At 56.5% G+C, this 18,939-nt stretch overlaps 1 protein-coding gene across 1 annotated transcript in view; it reads right to left on the bottom strand.

Moving 5' to 3' along the window:
- Window positions 1–18,939, bottom strand: part of LRRK1 (leucine rich repeat kinase 1) — a gene marked incomplete in the record, with an annotated part of 134,301 nt that overhangs the window by 18,333 nt on the left and 97,029 nt on the right. The window contains 5 exon segments of the mRNA XM_070053315.1: window positions 635–801; window positions 4,083–4,332; window positions 5,911–6,050; window positions 6,723–6,889; window positions 9,111–9,282. Coding sequence (XP_069909416.1) covers window positions 635–801; window positions 4,083–4,332; window positions 5,911–6,050; window positions 6,723–6,889; window positions 9,111–9,282 — 896 coding nt within the window.

The following is an 18,939-nucleotide window of genomic DNA, read 5'->3' as shown; positions in this document are numbered from 1 at the left end:
CCTTCCACCATGGCACGAGGGCCCCACAGGTGCCAGCACCACGCTCTGGGGTTTCCAAAGCTCCAGAACCGAGAGCCAGACGCTTTGCTCCTTCTCAGAAATCACCTGGTATGTGGCTTTCTGCTCCAGCCGTGGAAAAGGCCACGGCATGTTGGTGGCAGGTGCCACGAGGTGGGGAGCGTCCCTCAGCCCCACGAGACCCAGGGCCTGTGTGTGCCAAGGGAAGAGGGAGCACCTGCCTCTGGGGCGTGAGGGGTGGGAGGAGCTCCAGGGACACCTCCCCTCCTACCTGTCACCGCAATGGCTACTACGAGGGGTCCTGCAGGTACGGGGCCCCCCGAGGCCAGGTGTGCGCCAGGCCTGCGCTGGCACCGAGATGGAAATGGTAAGGACAGTTCCACGTCTACACAGCAGGGAAGTTTCCAGGCACAGGTTCCAGGCTCGGCCTGGCCCTCCAGCCTGTCTCCCAGTGCACTGGGCAAACAGCAGGGGCTTCCTGGGGTCCACACTGGCCCCACCCACCCACCTCCCCTCCCCTGCCCCACATGCACGCGTGGCCCCGAGGTGATACAGAGGTGGGACGGGGGAAGCACGCGTCTGCATTCCAAGGGCGCTGGGCCAGGGCCTCGGTTACCTGCTGGGGCGTTGGCGAAGTTTTTGAACTTCTTGATCTGGAATCGCTTCACGGCCACGGGCTGGCCCTGGTACTGGGCCCGGTAGATGACGGTGCCACTGCCGCCTTGGCCCAGGGTGCTGCCTTCGTCCTCACTGTGCACCAGCTCGCTGTTCTCCAAGAAGAGCCTGCCGCACACACAGCGCGGGCTCAGGCCAGGCCCACCCAGCCCCGGGAGGTGGAGGGAACCCGGGCTGGGCCGCTGGTCCCCACGGGGCGGATGCATGCATGGCTCAAGGCCATCTGGGAGCTTGGACAGACCTGTGCCCAGCCTTGCCAACCCCTAGCCTCCTCCTCCACCAAGTGGGCTCAGGACAGCGAGGCCTCTGAGACGCAGGTGACACCTGCCCCCGGTGAAGCCTCTACCGGGTGGCGTCGAATGAGGAGCCCTTGGGATGTCTCCCTCACAAGGATTTTGGCTTGGAGAGCAGGCACCCATCAGACAAACCACAGAGCTTGGCTGTTTCCCCATTTCTCTTCATTACGCAAAGACAGTCTGAACCACCAAGCAGTGCCCCCACAGATGTCGCCCGGGCACAGGGGCTGAGCCCCCCGTGCTGGTTTGGGTTCTAATCCCAGCTAAAGGGGAGATTCCTGGAGCCAGCACTGTAGGTTAAGCTTCCACCTGTGGCACAGGCATCTCAGAGGGGCACGGGTCTGAATCCCGGCTGCTCCACTTCCGAGCCAGCTCTCTGCTATGGCCTGGGAAAGCAGTGGAAGATGGCCCAAGTGGCTGGGCCCCTGCACCCGCGTGGGAGACCCAGAGGAAGCTCCTGGCTCCTGGCTTTGGATCAGCCCAGCTCTGGCCGTTGCGGCCATTTGGGGAGTGAACCAGCGGATGGAAGACCTCTCCCTCTGTGTCTCCCTCTCTCTGTCTATAATTTTGCCTCTCCAATAAACAAACAAATAAATAAATCTTAAAAAAAAATAAAGGCGAGATTTCTGCTGGGCCTTTGGAAATACTGCCAGTGTCTCTGGGTCACCTTGGCCTTCTCTGCAGATCTGGAGGCCTTCACCTAAGCAGCCAGGCCTCAGGGGTCCAGAGGACAGTCCAGCGCCTCTAAGCATCAGAGAGGCAGACCCTTGGCAGGATTAGAGCCTTGGGGGCGCCCCGAGTGGCATGTGGGGCTCAGGCCTCCGTGGGTGCCCTCGTGTCCCCCCTTCCCGGATCTCTGGCTCCTCAGCACGCTACTCTGACCCTGCTTCCCGGTTCTGGAAGAACCGTGAGGAGAAAGGGTGCCGTGTGAAACAAAGAAGGGGGGAGGGAGCGAGGAGGGGAGCAGAGGGTAAGGGGCAAGTCAGGCTGATGCCCCCAGGCTTCGGGGCCCCCTGGGCTTCCTCATCGGCACCCCAGCCCGGGTGCCTCCCAGTCCGGGGCAGGTGCAGCCTCCAGTTGAGCCCTGCTGGCCCCCGGGACCCCCAGCCCTAGAGAAGCAGCAGTTCCCATGCCTTCCAGACTTGGTAGATTTCACCCTCCACGCTCACTGCAGCCCTTGGGGGTGTGCTGGGGCTGTTTCCCTAGTGCCCACCAAATCCAGCTGCTTGGGAAGCGTGGTGCGCTGGGCCACCTTGGATGGGCAGGGGGAACCGGGAGGAGGGGCTTGGCGAGGCCCTGGGGGCACCTGCTAGGACTCCTGCAGCCTTGGCAAGTGCACTACTTGTAGCAGCCACAGGGCGGCGCTCTGCCAGCAAACCCCGGGCCAGGGGGTGTGGTGCCTGCACCCTAGTGGGCTCCTGGCACCTATGCTCTGCTGGGGATCCGGTCCGCGGTGCCGACTCTCTGCCAGGTAACTTCGTTTCAAGACTATGCCCTGGCCTGGGACTCGACCCAAGCAGGGCGAGAGCTGGTCTTTCGTGTCCCACCAGCACAGCCCTCAGCCCAGGCTCAGCTGGGGCCTCCCGGCTGAGACAGGCAGCGCAGCAAGGCCTCCGCTCAGAAAGGACAACCTAGCACCTCGGGAGCACCTGGGCTGCCTCGTTCACTCACACTGGGGACCCTCAAGCTGGCGACGCGGCAGGGAGGGCAAGGCGCTTTGCAGGAGTGGTGTTCACTGTCCGCCCCAGTGCAGCCTCTGGAGAAACTGTGAAGAACCACGGGAGGAACGCAGCCGTGCAGGAGCCACCTCCCACACCTCCTGGGCCCCGGTCCTGCTGCAGCACGGGGCAGCGGTCACCCGCTTGGAGCCATTTGGGGAAATGAGAACAGATACAAGGGGACGTCAGGCTGTTTGCAGGAAAATGGAATTAAAAGACAAGTACGTGGGTACAAAAAATTCTTGAAATCCATGCAAAAGTTTCACACAGCACAGACTTTCTACAAACTATTTGAAGACACCTAGTGTGCATTAAAAAAATTTTGCACCAAATAATATATATTAATATATAACATGTAATATGCTAATACACAAGATATAATTGGTATAATCTATTAGTATGTATAATATATGTGTTTTACATTTGAGGGACACAGAGAGAGAGAGAGAGAGTGAGCTCCCACCACCTGGTTCACTCTTCCAATGCTTGCAACAGCAGGGGCGGGGCCAGGCCAAAGCCGGGAGCCGGGGACGCAATCCAGGTCTCCCACACGGGTGGCAGGGATCTAAGCGCTGGAGCCGTCGCTGCTGCCTCCCAGGGTGTGCGTGAGCGGGAAGCTGGAGCCAGGCATGGAACCCAGGGTCTCGGATGTTGGACATGGGCGTCAACCTCGAGGCCAATCGCCTACCCCTAAACTTGCCTTTTAATTCCATTTTCCAACAACTCTTTGAAGCCTCCTCATATTCTTACCAAAACAAAAAAATTGTAATTTTCCTGAAAGAAAGCAGACACCCAGCCTTCCCCTGAATGAGTCAACACACCAGGACTTTATGACTCCAAAATGCTGGGACCCAGTGACGTCACACTGTCCCCAGGGGATCAGCCCAGCTCTCGTCAGCCACAGTGTCTTCCCGGGGAGACTCTGTGGCCGTTTCCTGCTGGATGACAGGGCAGAAGACATCTCCTGTTCCCTCCCGTAGACTCTCAGATCTCCCTGCTGGCTGGTGTGGACGCAGGCCACTCTCAGAATGGAGTCAGGCGGTCCTGCTCGGCCTTAGGGGCTGCTACGCCGCGCTGGGTAGACAGGGACTGTGGGAGCCGAAGGCTGGGGCCGCATTAGCAAGAAGGCTCTCGCTGGGGAGCGGGGAAGAAGGCGCAGGAGCCCAGCACGGCGTCCCCTGCCAAGTGCTTTGCCCAGCGGGGCCTCTCGGGCCTCAAAAGCAGGAAGTCAGTGGCCCCCGCAGGCTGCCTTGCCCTGCTGCCTGGGAGTCCCTGAGGTTCGGTGGGAAGCAGTGGCTCGGCCCCAAGGTGGGCGATCACCCCTGCACAGCCCAGGGCCGGCACCTGTGTCCTGGGAGGGGCCGCCGGCGCCTACCTGGCTGGGAAGTCGGTCATGAATAGCTCGGGGACCAGCTCCTGCAGCGGCACGGGGACGTCCGGGTGTCGGGGGCAGGCGATGAAGTCCCGCTCGATGGCCGCCAGCACGCAGTCTTCCATGTCGAAGTACTGCACGCCCTCCGACCGCTCGCTGGGGTCTGGGTGCTGGGCCCAGGACGTGGCACAGACCGGGCAGGGCACACACTGCTCCATGAGTGGGGTCCCGTCACTTTCTGTGGCCGTCAGGGCTAAATGGGGCCAGAGCAGGAGACGGCCCAGCGTGAGGCAGCTGCAGGGCCCCCAGCGGCTCCGGCACCTCGGGCCAGGCAGGCTCTCTCGGCCGGGGGTCTGTCTGTCTACACCCGGGCCCAAGGGGATGGAACACAGCATCACACGCGGGTGCTTTCTGGGGACTGTGACCAGTCCTCAAAAACGTGCGCCTGGAGGAGGCGGGAGGCCCCTGGGAGCCGCCCGGTGGCCGAGGAGGGACAGCAGTTGGGTGAGTGGTCCTCACTCCCACCTGCATGGCTGGGCCCTAGCACGGCTCTGTGGGCTGGGGCTGAGCTACCCTCCAAAGCCCAACCACCGCCAACGCATCAGGAACCGTTCTTAAGATCAGAAACGAAAGGCCTGCAGCCACTCCAACGCCCTGTGGAAGGGCAGGGGAGAAGCGGGTAGCGATTCTGACAGGTAAAGCCAGTTGCTGGACACGGGACCTGGACAGGAGGCACTTGACTTGCACGCCTCTGCCGGGAGATGCAAAGGAATGCCCGCCCTCTGGGCTGCCCACGGCGGTGCCCGCTGGCCGGCCAAGCATCTGCTTTGGCAGGTTAGGAGGGGGGCACGCCTGACATCTTAGGCCCACGTGGAAGGGGCTGGCGGGGGCTCTGGGCAGCTGGCTGCTGCTGCTGGCTCTGCCAGGCCCTGTCTGGAGGTGCTCAGCTAGGTCCTTCCTGTCTCAGTCGGCTGTCTAACAGGCTCACCTATCCAGCTCCCCCGCACCTGCTGTTTGGGGACCTTGGCTTGGGGGGACGCCAGACAAGTGTTCAGAAGAGTCCGATGTACCCCCCACTGGATGGCCAGATGCCCCCAGATGGCCACAACACACACACTGGACTGCAATATCCCAGGGGCCCTTTCTAAGCCTTGGTTTCCCCTCCCTACCGGTCCCTGCAGGGCCCAAGCTCCAAGGGAAGCCAGGCCCTGGTGTGTGGGGAGAGTTCCACCTCTCTTCCTTGAGCACCGTCCTTGGCGCTCCCCTGGGTTGCAGGAGAGCGTGCAGGGGAGGCGGCTGGCCGCAGGGGCTGGGCTGGGGTCCCAAACCCACTCTCCACCAGCGAGGCCTCCTCTGCACAGCTGCCTGTCCGCCCTTGCCTGCCGCCTCCTCCCTGCAGGCCGCGCTGGGGGTCGTCTCCAACCCAGCAGCAAAACAGTTCTCTGAGTAGCCTCACTTCAAAAAGTGTTTTCTTTGGGCGAACTCTCAAGGAAGACTGTGCGTGACCTGAAGGATCTGAGAAGGCCGCGTGGGTGGTTTGATCCGCGCCGGGATGGGGGGGCGGGCAGCTGGGGCGCCCCTCCCTCCGTGCCCCTGCACAGGGGGTCCGTCTCCCTCGGCAGCTCCCCAGGCCCCGCCACTGTCCTCACTGAGTAAACAAGACCCACGCAGGCTGCCCGTGAGCGCTGTCTTGGACCACGTGTGGGGCCCTGTGCCGTCTCTCCCCACCCCCACCGCGCACAGCCTGGAGGCCTCGGCCCCGATGCGCGAGCTGAATCCCACTGGGATTTCCGCTTGCCCACGGAGGCAGCCCCGCCTCCCGCCCTCTCACCGGGAAACCACTGATCGATGAGGGAGTTGACGTGGTCGGTGATGAAGGCCATGGCCGAGAAGTCCCGCATCTCCGACTGGCAGATGATCTTTATGCCTCCGCTTTTTTTCTTTTTCCAGTTCACATCGGAGGATTCCACGCTGAAAATCAGGAGGCAGGAAGGGGCTGTGGACCCGGGGGAAGACCACCCTGCCTCCAGGGAGGACCCTCCTGCCCACTCTGCGTCCGTGGGCTCACAGAGAGCTTGGCGGGGCGCAGCGCAGGCCCCCTGGGGAGTGACCTCCCCTTCTCCTCTCCGCTCCTCACAGAGCTAAGGACAGTTTTTAAAAACACACCGTAAATATCAAACAGTCGCGTGTGCTCTCATTCACTAAACCCGCTGGACAGACTTCATGTCTGTGTCTTAAAAACACCAGGCACAGGGCGCCAGGTGGGTGTCTTGTCAGGTCATGGGGCAAGGGTGGTGGTGGTGGTGGGGGGGGAGTCTGAGCGCCGCCCCCTACGACCCCCAGCCCGCTTGGCTCCTACTCTCGGAACAAGGGGTGGGCTGGGGGGCAGCAAAGCCCCTGCAGGCTCCACCCGTGTGTCCAGGGCAGGTGCCCAGGCGCTCAGCCCCCTCTCCCGCCGCTCTGGTCCTGGGCTGGGGCGGCCAGCTTGGCCCTCACCCTCCCCACCTGTGTGCAGGATGGGGGAGGATGGTTGCAGGGGTGGGGGGTGGGTACCACACGGGCCCCTCTCGGGAGCAGAACCCTGGATGCCCGGCGAGGGGGGGCCGCGCCTCCCAGGGCAGGTGCGCTTCGGCCAGCTCCTACCTGAGGTAGCCCCCGTCGAACGTGACCAGGAGCCCCTCCTGCCAGTAGATGGTCTGGTTGCGGCGCACCCGGAACGTGCTGCAGCGGTTCCTCTGGTTTCCCGTGAAGCTGTAAATGGTGACCTTCCGGTTCCGGCTTTTGGTGTTGTTCTTCTTGTTTTCAAAGAGCTGAGGGGCAGAGGAAAGCGCCTGCTCGCCGGCCCTGTGCAGAGCTCCGGGGGCCTGGCCGGCCCAGCTCCCCCGTCCCCGGCGGCACCTGCCACCTCCCTGCCGGCTCCCGCGTGGCTTCCTCTCCCTGCACTCCCGGGCCGGGGCTACACATGTCCCCAGAGCCTCCCAAATGGTCAGAACTCCAAACATTTTCCCTCCCCGAGTTTACAAGCAAAACTTGATGCTACACAACGTGGAAAAGAGAAGAACATACGGGAGAAAATAAAGCAGCCGTGTAACACCACACGGAGGCTAGCAGGATGCTGGCGTCCATTATTCCAAGGTTTTTTATTCTTTCTCCATATGTTTAGAAACCAGCTGTGACCAGACTGGACTTCTAGTTTTCTATGTTTTTAAAAACACCACTTATGGGGTCTGTGTTGTGGGATAGCAGATTAGGCCTCTGCCTGCAGCTCCACTTCTGATCCAGTGCCCTGCTAATGGTCTGGGAAAAGCAGTGGAAGACGGCCCAGGTGCGTGGGTTCCTGCATCCACCTGGGAGGCCTGGATGAAGCTCCCGGCTCCTGGCTTTGGCCTGGCCCAGCACTGGCCATTACGGCCACCTGCGGAGTGAACCAGCAGATGGAAGACCTCTCTCTCACACTCTGTCTCCCCCTCTCCCTCTGTAAGTCTTTCAAATAAATAAATAAGTCTTTGGGGGAAAAGAGCTACCACTTATCTTTTGTCATTAAAAACCCACAGATTTATTTTTCCAAAATTTTCTATTTGTACTAAGTACAGTAATGTCCGGAACCATTCCCTTCTCTTGGACGTTTAAGTTGGTTCCAAGCACTTGCTCCCTCCGTTAGGCTGTGTTGCACACGAGCACGGTGCACAGTGGCCTCTGGCCGGCCACTATCTCCTGAGTTTGGATGCTGAGCAGCAGGGCTGTTGGGTCACAGGGTCACAGGGTCACAGGGTCACAGCGGATGGCATGGCTCAGGATCCACGGGGAGGAATCACTTTGCAAACCACCGAGCCCGTCGCACGGGAGCAGCTGGGCTCAGAGCGCACCAGGCCTGTTTCGTGCCCCTGGGACAGGGACGCCTTTGATGAGCGATGAGCTAAGCTTCCCACTCCCCCTCTCCCGGTCAGCTCACCCATCTGAATTCCAACAGGACTCCTCTCCTAGCCAGCTGCGCCCCACGCCAGCGACGACAGTGCTGGTGTTCTGGCCTCCCACTTGGACCCAGTGGGAAGTGGAGTTCAAAGGCAGAGCGGGGGTGGGAGGGGGGGCGCAGAGCCTGCTGCACGCCCTCCCGGTGCTACAAACTCCCCCAGCCCCCCGCCTGGGCTTTCTGGGTTCTTGCCTTTATTTTTCTTGCTGTTTGAATAAAATAGGAAGATCAAAGAACATCTTTCTGGAGCCAAGGAGTTATATAACCCAATGAGGGTCTTCTAATTAGAAGGTAGGAAAAGCAAACTCACGCAGAGTTCAATGTCAAGGACTCCACAGCCAGGGTTGATGTAAACCACAGAGTGCATAAGGGACCTCGGGGGTGGGCGCTCATGGGAGCAGATGTCTAGGCTCCCCCCACCCCGAGTTCTAGATGGACTTCTGCACTGGGGTGGGGTGGGGGGGCTGAGGATCTGCATTTCCCTGTGTTCCCGGACGAGGCGCTGCTGCTCTGGGAACCCCACGGAGAACCACGCAGTAGTCAACTGTTGTAGGAAATGGATGCCGACTGACAGCAGGGACTGCTCCCCACCGGGAGCCACACCCAGGTGTTCTGATCGGGGTGCTCTGGGGGTGGTGTGTGTCTGCCAGAACTGGGGCCCTCTCCCCTGGCCCAGTGAGTGGGGTGTACAGCCTGATCCCAGCTTCTAAAGTCAGGTTCCCCAAGTGTGGTGGCGGGGCCATCGGCGTCCCGGGGAGCCGGTCAGAAGTGCCAGTCCTCGGCCCCAGCCCCACCCACCGAGTCAGAAGCCCTGGGCGTGCTGTGGGAACACGCTCTAGGCAAGTCGAGGTGGAGGTGGGTGACGATGAGGCGTTCTCTCCGAAAGGGGGGTTCTGCCTCAGCCAAGGCTACTGATCTCGGGGGGCCCAGGAAGGCTGCAAGGGTCTGTGCTGGGCTTGCGGCCTGGGCCTGGGTTGGTGGTGTCACCCAGGGGAAGCAGCTTGAGCGGGCAAGGCCGTGTCTCCCCCAAGCCGCCTCCCCGGCACAGAGGCCGTGTTTACCTGCAGGTCCATCTCGGCCAAGCTGATCAACATCCGCGCTATAAACCTCTGCCAGAAGCCGACAGGCACGAAGCTCATCTTGAACACCCTCTGGATGGTGTTGGCCGCGGGGTGCCGCATGCCGTGGGTGTCCAGGCCGGGCTTGGCGGGAAGCAGGTGCGGCAGCAGGTAGCTGAAAGACATCGAGGCCCACTGAGGACGCACGAGGCTGAGCCCCCGGCCCGGACCCCCGCCCTCCTCGCGGGCCCCCCAGTTCTGCTCTCAGAGAGGCTCATCCATGGCTGAGAATGCCGATCCAGAGGGAAATGGAGACGGATGCAGGGCCTGCGTGATCCAGGCTCCTAGGACAGAGGCTGGGACAAGGCTGAGGGGAGACGGGCGTGGGCAGTCCCACCACGGGTGGGGCTCAGGTTCCCTTCGGTTGACCTTGGCTGGCGGACACACAACATGGCTGCACAGTCCCGAGGGCGAAGCCGGCGGGGCTCAGGGCGATGTCGTTGACCCTTGGGGCCATCTGGTGTTCTTGGCCGGCTGAGAACACACGACCGCCTTGCAAGTCAGACCGAGGCTGCTTTGCGCAAAAGAGGGGGATGTTTTACGAGGCTGCGCTTGGTCGTAAAAACCCTGCGTCGCTGGGTTAGGGAGGCACTCATGGCTGGTGTCACGGTGGTCCCTCCCAGAGTGTGCCTGGAAGCCAGCCCTGTCTGGGCGCCGGGAGCTGTGGGGTGGCCACGGGCAGTGCCTGGACTCATTGTTAAAGAATTTACCTTCAGCCCTTCTAATCCCCTGGAAACAAATCCATGGCAGTCCAGGAAAGGCCTGGATGTAGTACATTGTAGTACATTCTGGAAGAGGATCCCATGAAGTAGTACATCCTTGGCCCTCCAAATCTACATATTTCTTTCTTTTCATCCCCCAAATGGCCACTACGGCTGGCGTGCTGCACCGATCTGAAGCCAGGAGCCAGGTGCTTCTCCTGGTCTCCCATGTGGGCACAGGGCCCAAGCACTTGGGCCATCCTCCACTGCCCTCCCGGACCACAGCAGAGAGCTGGACTGGAAGAGGAGCAACCAGGACAGAATCGGCGCCCCGACCAGGACTAGAACCCGGAGTACCAGTGCCGCAGGCGGGGGATTCGCCTAGTGAGCCATGGTGCTGGCCTCTATGGATTTCTTATCTAGGGATTTAACCAACCTTGGATTAAAAACTTGAAGGAAAAACTGCACCTGTATTGAACACATCCGGATTTTTGTCTTGCCACTGTTCCTTGGGCAATACGGTCCAAGCATTATTTACGTGGCATTCGTGTTGTGTTGCGTATTGTGAGACCTGGGGGTAAGGAGAACGTGCGTAGATTGCACACAGACACAAGGCCATTCTACGGCAGGGACTTGAGCACCGTGGGCTGCGGGACCTGCAGGCAGTCCTGGAAGTGATCCTCCGTGGTTACCGTGGACAACCATGCACGGATCCTGGCTTTGACCTGTGTGCCCTGTTCTTGAGTACATGGGGAAGCGAGAGGGCACCATGTCTCAGGGCAGGCAGGTAGCCCTGCACAGGGGGTGAGGCACTGGGTCCTTTCCTTCAGGGCTTGGGGGAAGGGACACTGCCTCCTCCCCCACCCCCAGCTCTCTCCAGCCTAGCAACCTGCTTTAATCCCCAACTTCCTAAAATCCTGCGTTTCTCCACCTGCTCGGCGCCCTCCCCAGGGCCTCCTCAGACAGTGGGGTCTGCCGGGAGCCCGGGAGCTTGCGCTGCCCACACGGATGTGTGGATAGGCGCTGTGTGCTCAGGGCCCCTGGGCAGGGTGCGGCGGGGGTGGGGTGGGGTGGGGAGGGGAGGGTCATGCCCCAGACTGCACGCAGGTGGAAGAGCCAGCTCTGACGGGGCAGCCAGGGCATCGTCGGCAGTGATTCGATGGTGGGAGCAGCACCGCTGACCTTATGCAAGCTTAGGCTGCAAGGAGCCAGACTCACCCAGGGCACAAGGGAGCTGTTTGCACCTGTGCTAGGATGGAACACAGCCCCCTGTTCATGACCTTGTACAGACACAGACCGGCCTCTGCGGGTACTTCACACGACAAAGGAGCAACCACAGCAACAAGTGTCTGACAGCCTCTCGGAGACGCTGTTCTAAACACGTGACGTGCGCCCTCCTACTCAGTCCTCACAGCCGCTGCATGCCCGCAGGTGGGGTCCTGCCTCCACTCCAGGGACGAGGATAAAGCGCAGTGCGCTCCCCAGCAGTGCGCTCCACCCGCTGCCCACCGTGATCGCGAGGACCTGCCGTGAGCTGCCTACCTCTGCTCTTCAGTCACCGATGCGCACACACGGGGACTTCAGAAAAGCTCACAAAACTGGAATTAAAAGGTGGGCCTATTCCAGTGCAATATCGTTAAAAATTCATTCACAGTTGCTTCATAATACACATTTTCCATGAGCTTTGCAACAATCCTTTGTTTCCACGGAAATAATTTTTTTTTTTGCACTGGAATACACTTGTCTTTTTATTCCATTTTTCCTGAACCTTATGAAATGCCTTCCTATGACAAGTATATGTATCTGTCTTGGATACAGAATGTAGAAAGCCAGTTACTGTTAGCAGTGTCCCCTCTAACTTGCTGATAAAATAACCATAAAATTGTCAGATGTGACAATGCTGTAAACCCACACCTGGAGCTTTTCTTGGACCAAAGCCAAGGACACCCCATGGTGTGGTGCGAGGGCCACGGAATCCTGAATTCCTCCTGGGGCTTCCTTCCTTCTGGCCCCCATGGGGCATGAGATCTCCCTTGGCCCCAAGGCCCTGCAGAAAGCAGAGGACGGCCTCAGGCAGAGGGACTCAGGGACGGCCCCCGGGAGGCTGAGACGCGGACAAGGAGGCCAAGAGTGGGGCCAGCTCCCCAAACGTCGCTAGTGAGCATCCCCCTGGGGCTTCCAGGGCTGAGAGAACAGGCAACTGTGACTATGAACTCTTCATGGCCAATGCTAGCACCAAGCTCAGGAACTGGACGACTCGGGCTGGGGTGGGAAGGCCCTGAGTGCTGAGCTGGCTGAGGTCCGAGCATTGCCCAGGGACAGGCGGCTGCCTGAGACCTGGTCCCTGCATCTCCCCCCCTCCCAACTCCCTGCAGCCCTCTCGGGGGCCCCACCCCGGTGAGGGGGGGAGGGTTGGTTTCTCAGCTCAGCTGCTCAGGAAGATGCAGCCTGGGAAGAGTGGGAAGAAGTCAACATTACGCCACTGATAAATTAAGACACTTATTCTAATCCTAGATTAACCATCAATTATAACACCAAGAGATGTGGCTAAACAGCCAAAAGAATGAAAATACTAAAAAAATTCTTTTCTTAACTCAAAAGAGGGCAGGAAAGAATTCAGAGTAACAAAAATAGAATGTACATATTCAAAATACATAGCAAGATGGTAGGCTTCAACCCAACCTTATGATTAATTACACTAAATGTAAATGTACTAAATATTTCTATTAAAAGGCAGAGATTGTCGGACTGGATAATGGATTTTCATCAAGAGATTCATTTTTAATATAAATAACCAGATAAGCTGCTAATGAAAGGATGGGGAAAAAACCCAGTTAGAAAAAAAATGAAGCTGAGCTACTATTTTAGTAACAGACAAATAGACTTTAAGAAGAGAATATTACCAGAGATAGATAGTTTATAATGAAAGAGACAATTCATTCAAGACACGACAATTATAGATGTATACATCATTAACAATAACTTCAAAATACATGGATACAAAGTGGACAGAACTGGAGAAAGACATAATGCACTGACACAGTTAGATACTTTAATGCTTCTTAGTAATGGGGGAATGAATAGGAGAAAATAAATGAGGAAGACATAGAGGATTCGAACAGGACTGTCACTATCTGGCCACACTAGAGAACATGCACACACTCACACATGTACACACATATACACTCACACATATACTTACACATATACACACGCACACACGCATACACACATGTACACACATACACATATACTCAAACATATACACATGGATACACATACACACGTACACACATACACATAATTACCCATACACACATACTTACAATACACATATTTACATACACATACTTACACACCTATACATACACACATATACACATGTACAAACACACACACATACATGCATACACACATGTGCACTTTGGGCTTTCACCAAGAAAGATTATATATTGACCCATAAAATAAATCTCAATAAGTTACAGAAGACTAAAATCTTAGAAATTGTCGCTCCCCGTCTTCGTGGAGGAGCAACACAGGACCCTGCGCTGTTCTTTCGTCTGCTCGGCCCTCCCCGGGTTTGCTGCTGGTTCTTCCCGGGTTGGCTACTATCCCTTCCACCTCCGTGGAAGGGCAGTTCCCCCTGGCCACATTCCCCACTTCCGCAGGGGAGCGGCACACCGCCGGCCGGTTCTCTCGGGGGCTGCACGGGTTCCCTTAGATGTTCCCCATAGATGTTCCCCGTGCATGCCGTTTCTCTCCTCCTTTATAGTCCTCCTCCGCCAATCCCAACTCGGCTGCCCACACGCCGAGTACGCTGCTCTCCAATCAGGAGCAAGTCCTACAGTTAATTGGTTGAACTGGAGGCAGCTGTGCGAAAGCTGTTTACTTCTCTCCCAGCGCCATATTGTGGGAGAGCAGATGCATAGAATAAGTCCTAATTCGAGTAACAGTCTAGTCCGGATTGCTCCCCACAGATCCCCCTTTCTTTTTATTTTTTAGCGTTGATACGCGCCTGTCTTCGGTGTCCCGCGGCACACACTCTGCTCTACTTGCTAGAGTTGCCACAGGCTCTTACAAGTCCTATCAATCAGGAAAACCGAATCCGGGTCCTCTCTTCGCCATTGTGAGGAGGTTTTTAGGCGCTGATGCGTGCCTGTGTTCGGTGCCCTGCAGCGCATGCTCTGCTCTGCTAGAACTGCCTGCAGGTGTTTACAAAACCTATCAGGCAAACCGAATCCAAGCCTTCTCATTGCCTTATTGTGGGGGAGACTTATTAGTGTTGGTTCGTGCCTATCTTCGGTGACCTGCAGCTCATACTCTGGTCGAGCTTTGCTGGCGCTTACCGCCTTAAATCAGGCAGACCGAATCCAAGCCTCCTAATTGTTGCATTGTGGGGAAGCTTTACTGATGTTAATTCGTGCCTGTCTTCGGTGACCTGCGGCTAGCCGCCCAGGTGCTCATCGCCTCACTAATCGGGCAGACCGAATCCAAGCTCTCACATTGCAGTGTTGTAGGGAGGCCTTTTTATTTCTCTATTTCTCTATCTCCGGGCATTCCTATTTCTCCCATTTTACTTCTATCTTCCAGCATTCCTATTTTTCTCACTTTACTTCTAAACTTCTGTTTCTCTTATCCCTGCGGCTTTCCGGCACCTCGCCCCGCCGGCAGGTTCCCGGCTCTGCGCCGCTTCAGCCCGCGCGCCTCTCTCATCTGCGCAGCTTCCCGGCTTTGCGCGGCTCGGCTTCGCGCGCTCCGCGGTCTCCACGCTTAACCCTTTCGCGTCTGAACCACGGCCTACGCCAGCCCCGTTCCCTATCTATTCACGCCCCGTGCTCTCTCTGCACGCGGCGGCTTCCACGAGTAACACAGCGTAGCTCACGTGTCCGCCACTAGCATTCAATCTAAGTTCCCCGGGCTAGCCTGGCGAATTCCACCCAGCGTACGTCTCCGCCCCACGGTTTGGCTTCCCGTCCTTTGCTCCCCGGGCTAACCAGACGGATCCCAACCTGGCTCACGTTTCAGCTTCTGGTTTCAACTTTTCGCCCCCTATTCCCGGGCTAACTTGAGAACCCCAAAGTGGCTTCCGTTTCCGCCTCGGCCTGCCCCCCGCGGCTTCAATTTCCCTAACATTTTTCTCTACCCGGTATGTTTCCCCAAGCCTTCCTCCAACAATACTCCTCCCTCATTTCTCCTGGCCTCTCCCCACAGTCCGCGTCCGAGTCTGTTTGTTCTAGCTTTCACTTTCGCTTTCGACCTTAGAGATTTCTCCCAGCTTCCCCCTGTAGTCCGTATCTGAATCTATGCCTAGGCTTTCAATAGCTTCTTCCGGCACCCTTTTCGTCCGGCTTTTCCCTAGGCTGTTTGCTAGTCTCTCTCTCCGGTATTTTCCCAATTCTTCCCGTTTCTTCCCTCCTAAGTTTCATCTCCGTCCTAGGTTTCCTATCCAAGCTAGGTTTCCTATCCGAGTCAGGTTTCCTATCCGAGTCACGGCACCATTATGTCGCTCCCCGTCTTCGTGGAGGAGCAACACAGGACCCTGCGCTGTTCTTTCGTCTGCTCGGCCCTCCCCGGGTTTGCTGCTGGTTCTTCCCGGGTTGGCTACTATCCCTTCCACCTCCGTGGAAGGGCAGTTCCCCCTGGCCACATTCCCCACTTCCGCAGGGGAGCGGCACACCGCCGGCCGGTTCTCTCGGGGGCTGCACGGGTTCCCTTAGATGTTCCCCATAGATGTTCCCCGTGCATGCCGTTTCTCTCCTCCTTTATAGTCCTCCTCCGCCAATCCCAACTCGGCTGCCCACACGCCGAGTACGCTGCTCTCCAATCAGGAGCAAGTCCTACAGTTAATTGGTTGAACTGGAGGCAGCTGTGCGAAAGCTGTTTACTTCTCTCCCAGCGCCATATTGTGGGAGAGCAGATGCATAGAATAAGTCCTAATTCGAGTAACAGTCTAGTCCGGATTGCTCCCCACAAGAAATATTCTCTGATCAAAACAAATAAATTTAAAATCATTAACAATATGGCATTTAAAAGTTCCTAAGAACTCATATTTGGAAATATAACAATATATTTATAAGTAACCAGTGGGCTAAGTAAGTAATACAAGGGCTATTAGAACATATTTCAGGGTTGGCGCTGTGGCACAGTGGGTTAACGCCCTGGCCAGAAGTGCTGGCATCCCATATGGGCGCCGGTTCAAGACCTGGCTACTCCACTTCCAATCCAGCTCTCTGCTATGGCCTGGGAAAGCAGTAGAAGATGGCCCAAGTCCTTGGACCCCTGCACCCGCATGGGAGACCCAGAAGAAGCTCCTGGCTCCTGGCTTTGGATCGGCACAGCTCTGGCTGCTGTGGCCAATTGGGGGGTGAACCATCAGATGGAAGACCTCTCTCTCTCTCTCTCTCTCTGCCTCTCCTGCTCTCTCTGTGTAACTCTGACTTTCAAATAAATAAATCTTTAAAAAAAGAACATATTTCAAACTGAACGATAATGAACATACCAAAGTATGTTGTATTTATCACATAAAGCAGTGCTTAAAATGCTTGGCTTTCAATACTTATACTAGAAAACAAGAAAGGTTGAAGATCAATTTTGGAAGTTTCTACCTCAAGAAGGTACAACAAAACCACAAATCAAATCCAAAGCAGGAAGGAGGGAGATAGCAGAGAAGCAGTCGATGGAGCAGACAGACACACAAGAGGAGAAACCAGTAACGACTAAAGGTGGTTCTTTGAATTTATCATGAAAGTTTGACATTTAGCACGATCACTCGATCAAGACAGAAAAGACATACCACCAACAACAGACAGAACATCATTAGAGATGCCAGACCTTTAGAAGTTATTACTGGGGCCGGCACTGTGGTGTAGCGGGTGAAGTCACCCTCGGCAATGCCAGCGTCCCATGTGGGCACCTGTTCTACTCCCAACCCAGCTCCCTGATAACTCGCCTGGGAAAGCAGTGGAAGATGGGCCCCTGCACCCTGGAAGAAGTTCCTGGGTCCTGGCTCCAGCCTGGCCCAGCCCCCACCACTGCAGCCATCTGGGGCGTGAACCAGCAGATGAAGCTCGCTCTCTCTCTCTCTCTCTCTCTCTCCCCCTCTCCCTCTCTTTAACTCTGCCTTTCAAATAAATAAATCCATCTTTTAAAAAAATCAACTCACCACAACCAACACAAAATTAAACAAAAGTTTGGATACCCCTACACCTATTCAATAGATTGAATTTCTAATTAAGAACCATCCTATGAATTTAATTGCTGAACCGCATCAAAAAGTGAAGGAAGGTATAACATGGATTGTACACACACTGGAAGTAGATACGGAGGAGGACTTTTCAGCTCTTTTTTGAAGTCAGTGTTTGCTTGGTAACCCATAAACATCTCTGAAGAAAGTACTGACCAATACACTTCATGAACTCAGATATAAAAATTCTCACATAGAGCATTAGCTCCCGGAACCCGGTAACACCTGAGAACAGTGACTCACGATGAACTGGTACCGGTTTCCGGAACACGAGGTTGGGAAAAAACGATCCACAAGCTCACTTCGCCGCAGAAGCACAGCGGGAGGAACCATCGTTGTGGAGGCAGAACAAGCAGTTCTCTGGGGCTGCGCTCCCCGTACTCGTGATTAACCTCGCGACACGGGAGGAGGGGAGGGGGCGTCCTCAGTCTGACTTGGTACATCATAAAACCCTCCGGCAGCGACTCACACCGCAGGCTGCCGGCTGCTGCTGGGCCCGAGGTCACAGGCGTGGTCAGGATGGCTCCTCCTCCCTTCCAGTTAAGCCTCCCCTGAGGCCCAGGCAATAGCATTCGGCAGGAAGAGGACATAAGACGCACGAAGGTCAGAAAGGAAAAAGTAAAACTATCTTTTTTTGGGGAGGGGGGTTATTTATGTAGAAAATCCCGAGTAATCTACACAAAGCCACCAGAGCCAACAGTGAATTTAGCAAGGTTTCTGGAAATAATGTAAATATTGAAAAAGAATTTTATTCTTGTATTCCAGAAACAAACAATGGCAATCAAATGAGAAGATACGTCACTTAACACGGTAAAGAACATGAATTATGTTGGAATAATCAGAACAAGACATGCCCCAAACCCGAGAACAAGAAGACATTGTTAAGCGATGTGTTTAAGAGACCTAAAGAGACAGGGAGACACAGGCGAGACCCAGCACTGTTACATGTCAGCTCTCCCTGGTCTCAGTGATGGGTAGCTCCAACGTAATCTCTTTTTATTAAAACGATTTATGTATTTATTTGAAAGGCAGAGTTACAGAGAGAAAGAAAGAGAGAGAGAGAGAGGTCATCCATCTGCTGGTTCATCCTCAGATGGCTGCAATGGCTGGGGCTGGGCCAGGCCAAAGCCAGGAGCCAAGAGCTTCTTCAGGGTCTCCCGTGTGGGTGCAGGGGCCCAAGCACTTGGACCATCCTCTACTGCTTTCCCAGGTCACAGCAGAGAGCTGGATCGGAAGTGGAGCAGCTGGGACTAGAACCGGTGTCCATATGGGATGCGGGCACTGCAGGCAGCACTTTACCCTCTACTCCACACCACTGGCCCTGGTACGTTGTAATCGTAATAAAACCCCCACTGCGTTCTTTTGTGGTAGAAACAGGCAAGTGGATGCTAAGACTTAGAAGGATACACAGAGGGTCTGGAACTCAGAAGTGATCTTGGACTGGGGTGGAGGTGTCAGCGGGATGACGGCCCTAAAGACAGTCAGGTCTTCACCCCGAAACTGTGACTGTTCCCACATGTGGCAGACGAGACCACGCCGAGGACCCTGAGGCGATGACGAGCACCCTGGGCTATCTGGGCGGGCCTAACTGTGACCACAGGCGTCCTTGTAAGGGGGGGACGGTGCAGACTGGACAAGGTCCAAGCAGGAAGTGCGATCCCTGGAGAAGGATGCTGGCGCTGGCTTTGAAGACGGAAGAGAGGGCCGGGGGCCGAGGTCTGCGGCGCTGGGAGCTGGAAGGGACAGGATACGGATTCTCCCCCGGTGCCGGCGCCTCCGGGGGGCGGGTGGCCCTGCTGACGTCTTGTTTTGGGACCTGCACATTATT

This window comes from Oryctolagus cuniculus, chromosome 12 (genome assembly GCF_964237555.1).
Source record: "Oryctolagus cuniculus chromosome 12, mOryCun1.1, whole genome shotgun sequence".
Classification (NCBI taxonomy): domain Eukaryota; kingdom Metazoa; phylum Chordata; class Mammalia; order Lagomorpha; family Leporidae; genus Oryctolagus; species Oryctolagus cuniculus.
This window is presented reverse-complemented; position numbering and strand designations above follow the sequence as displayed.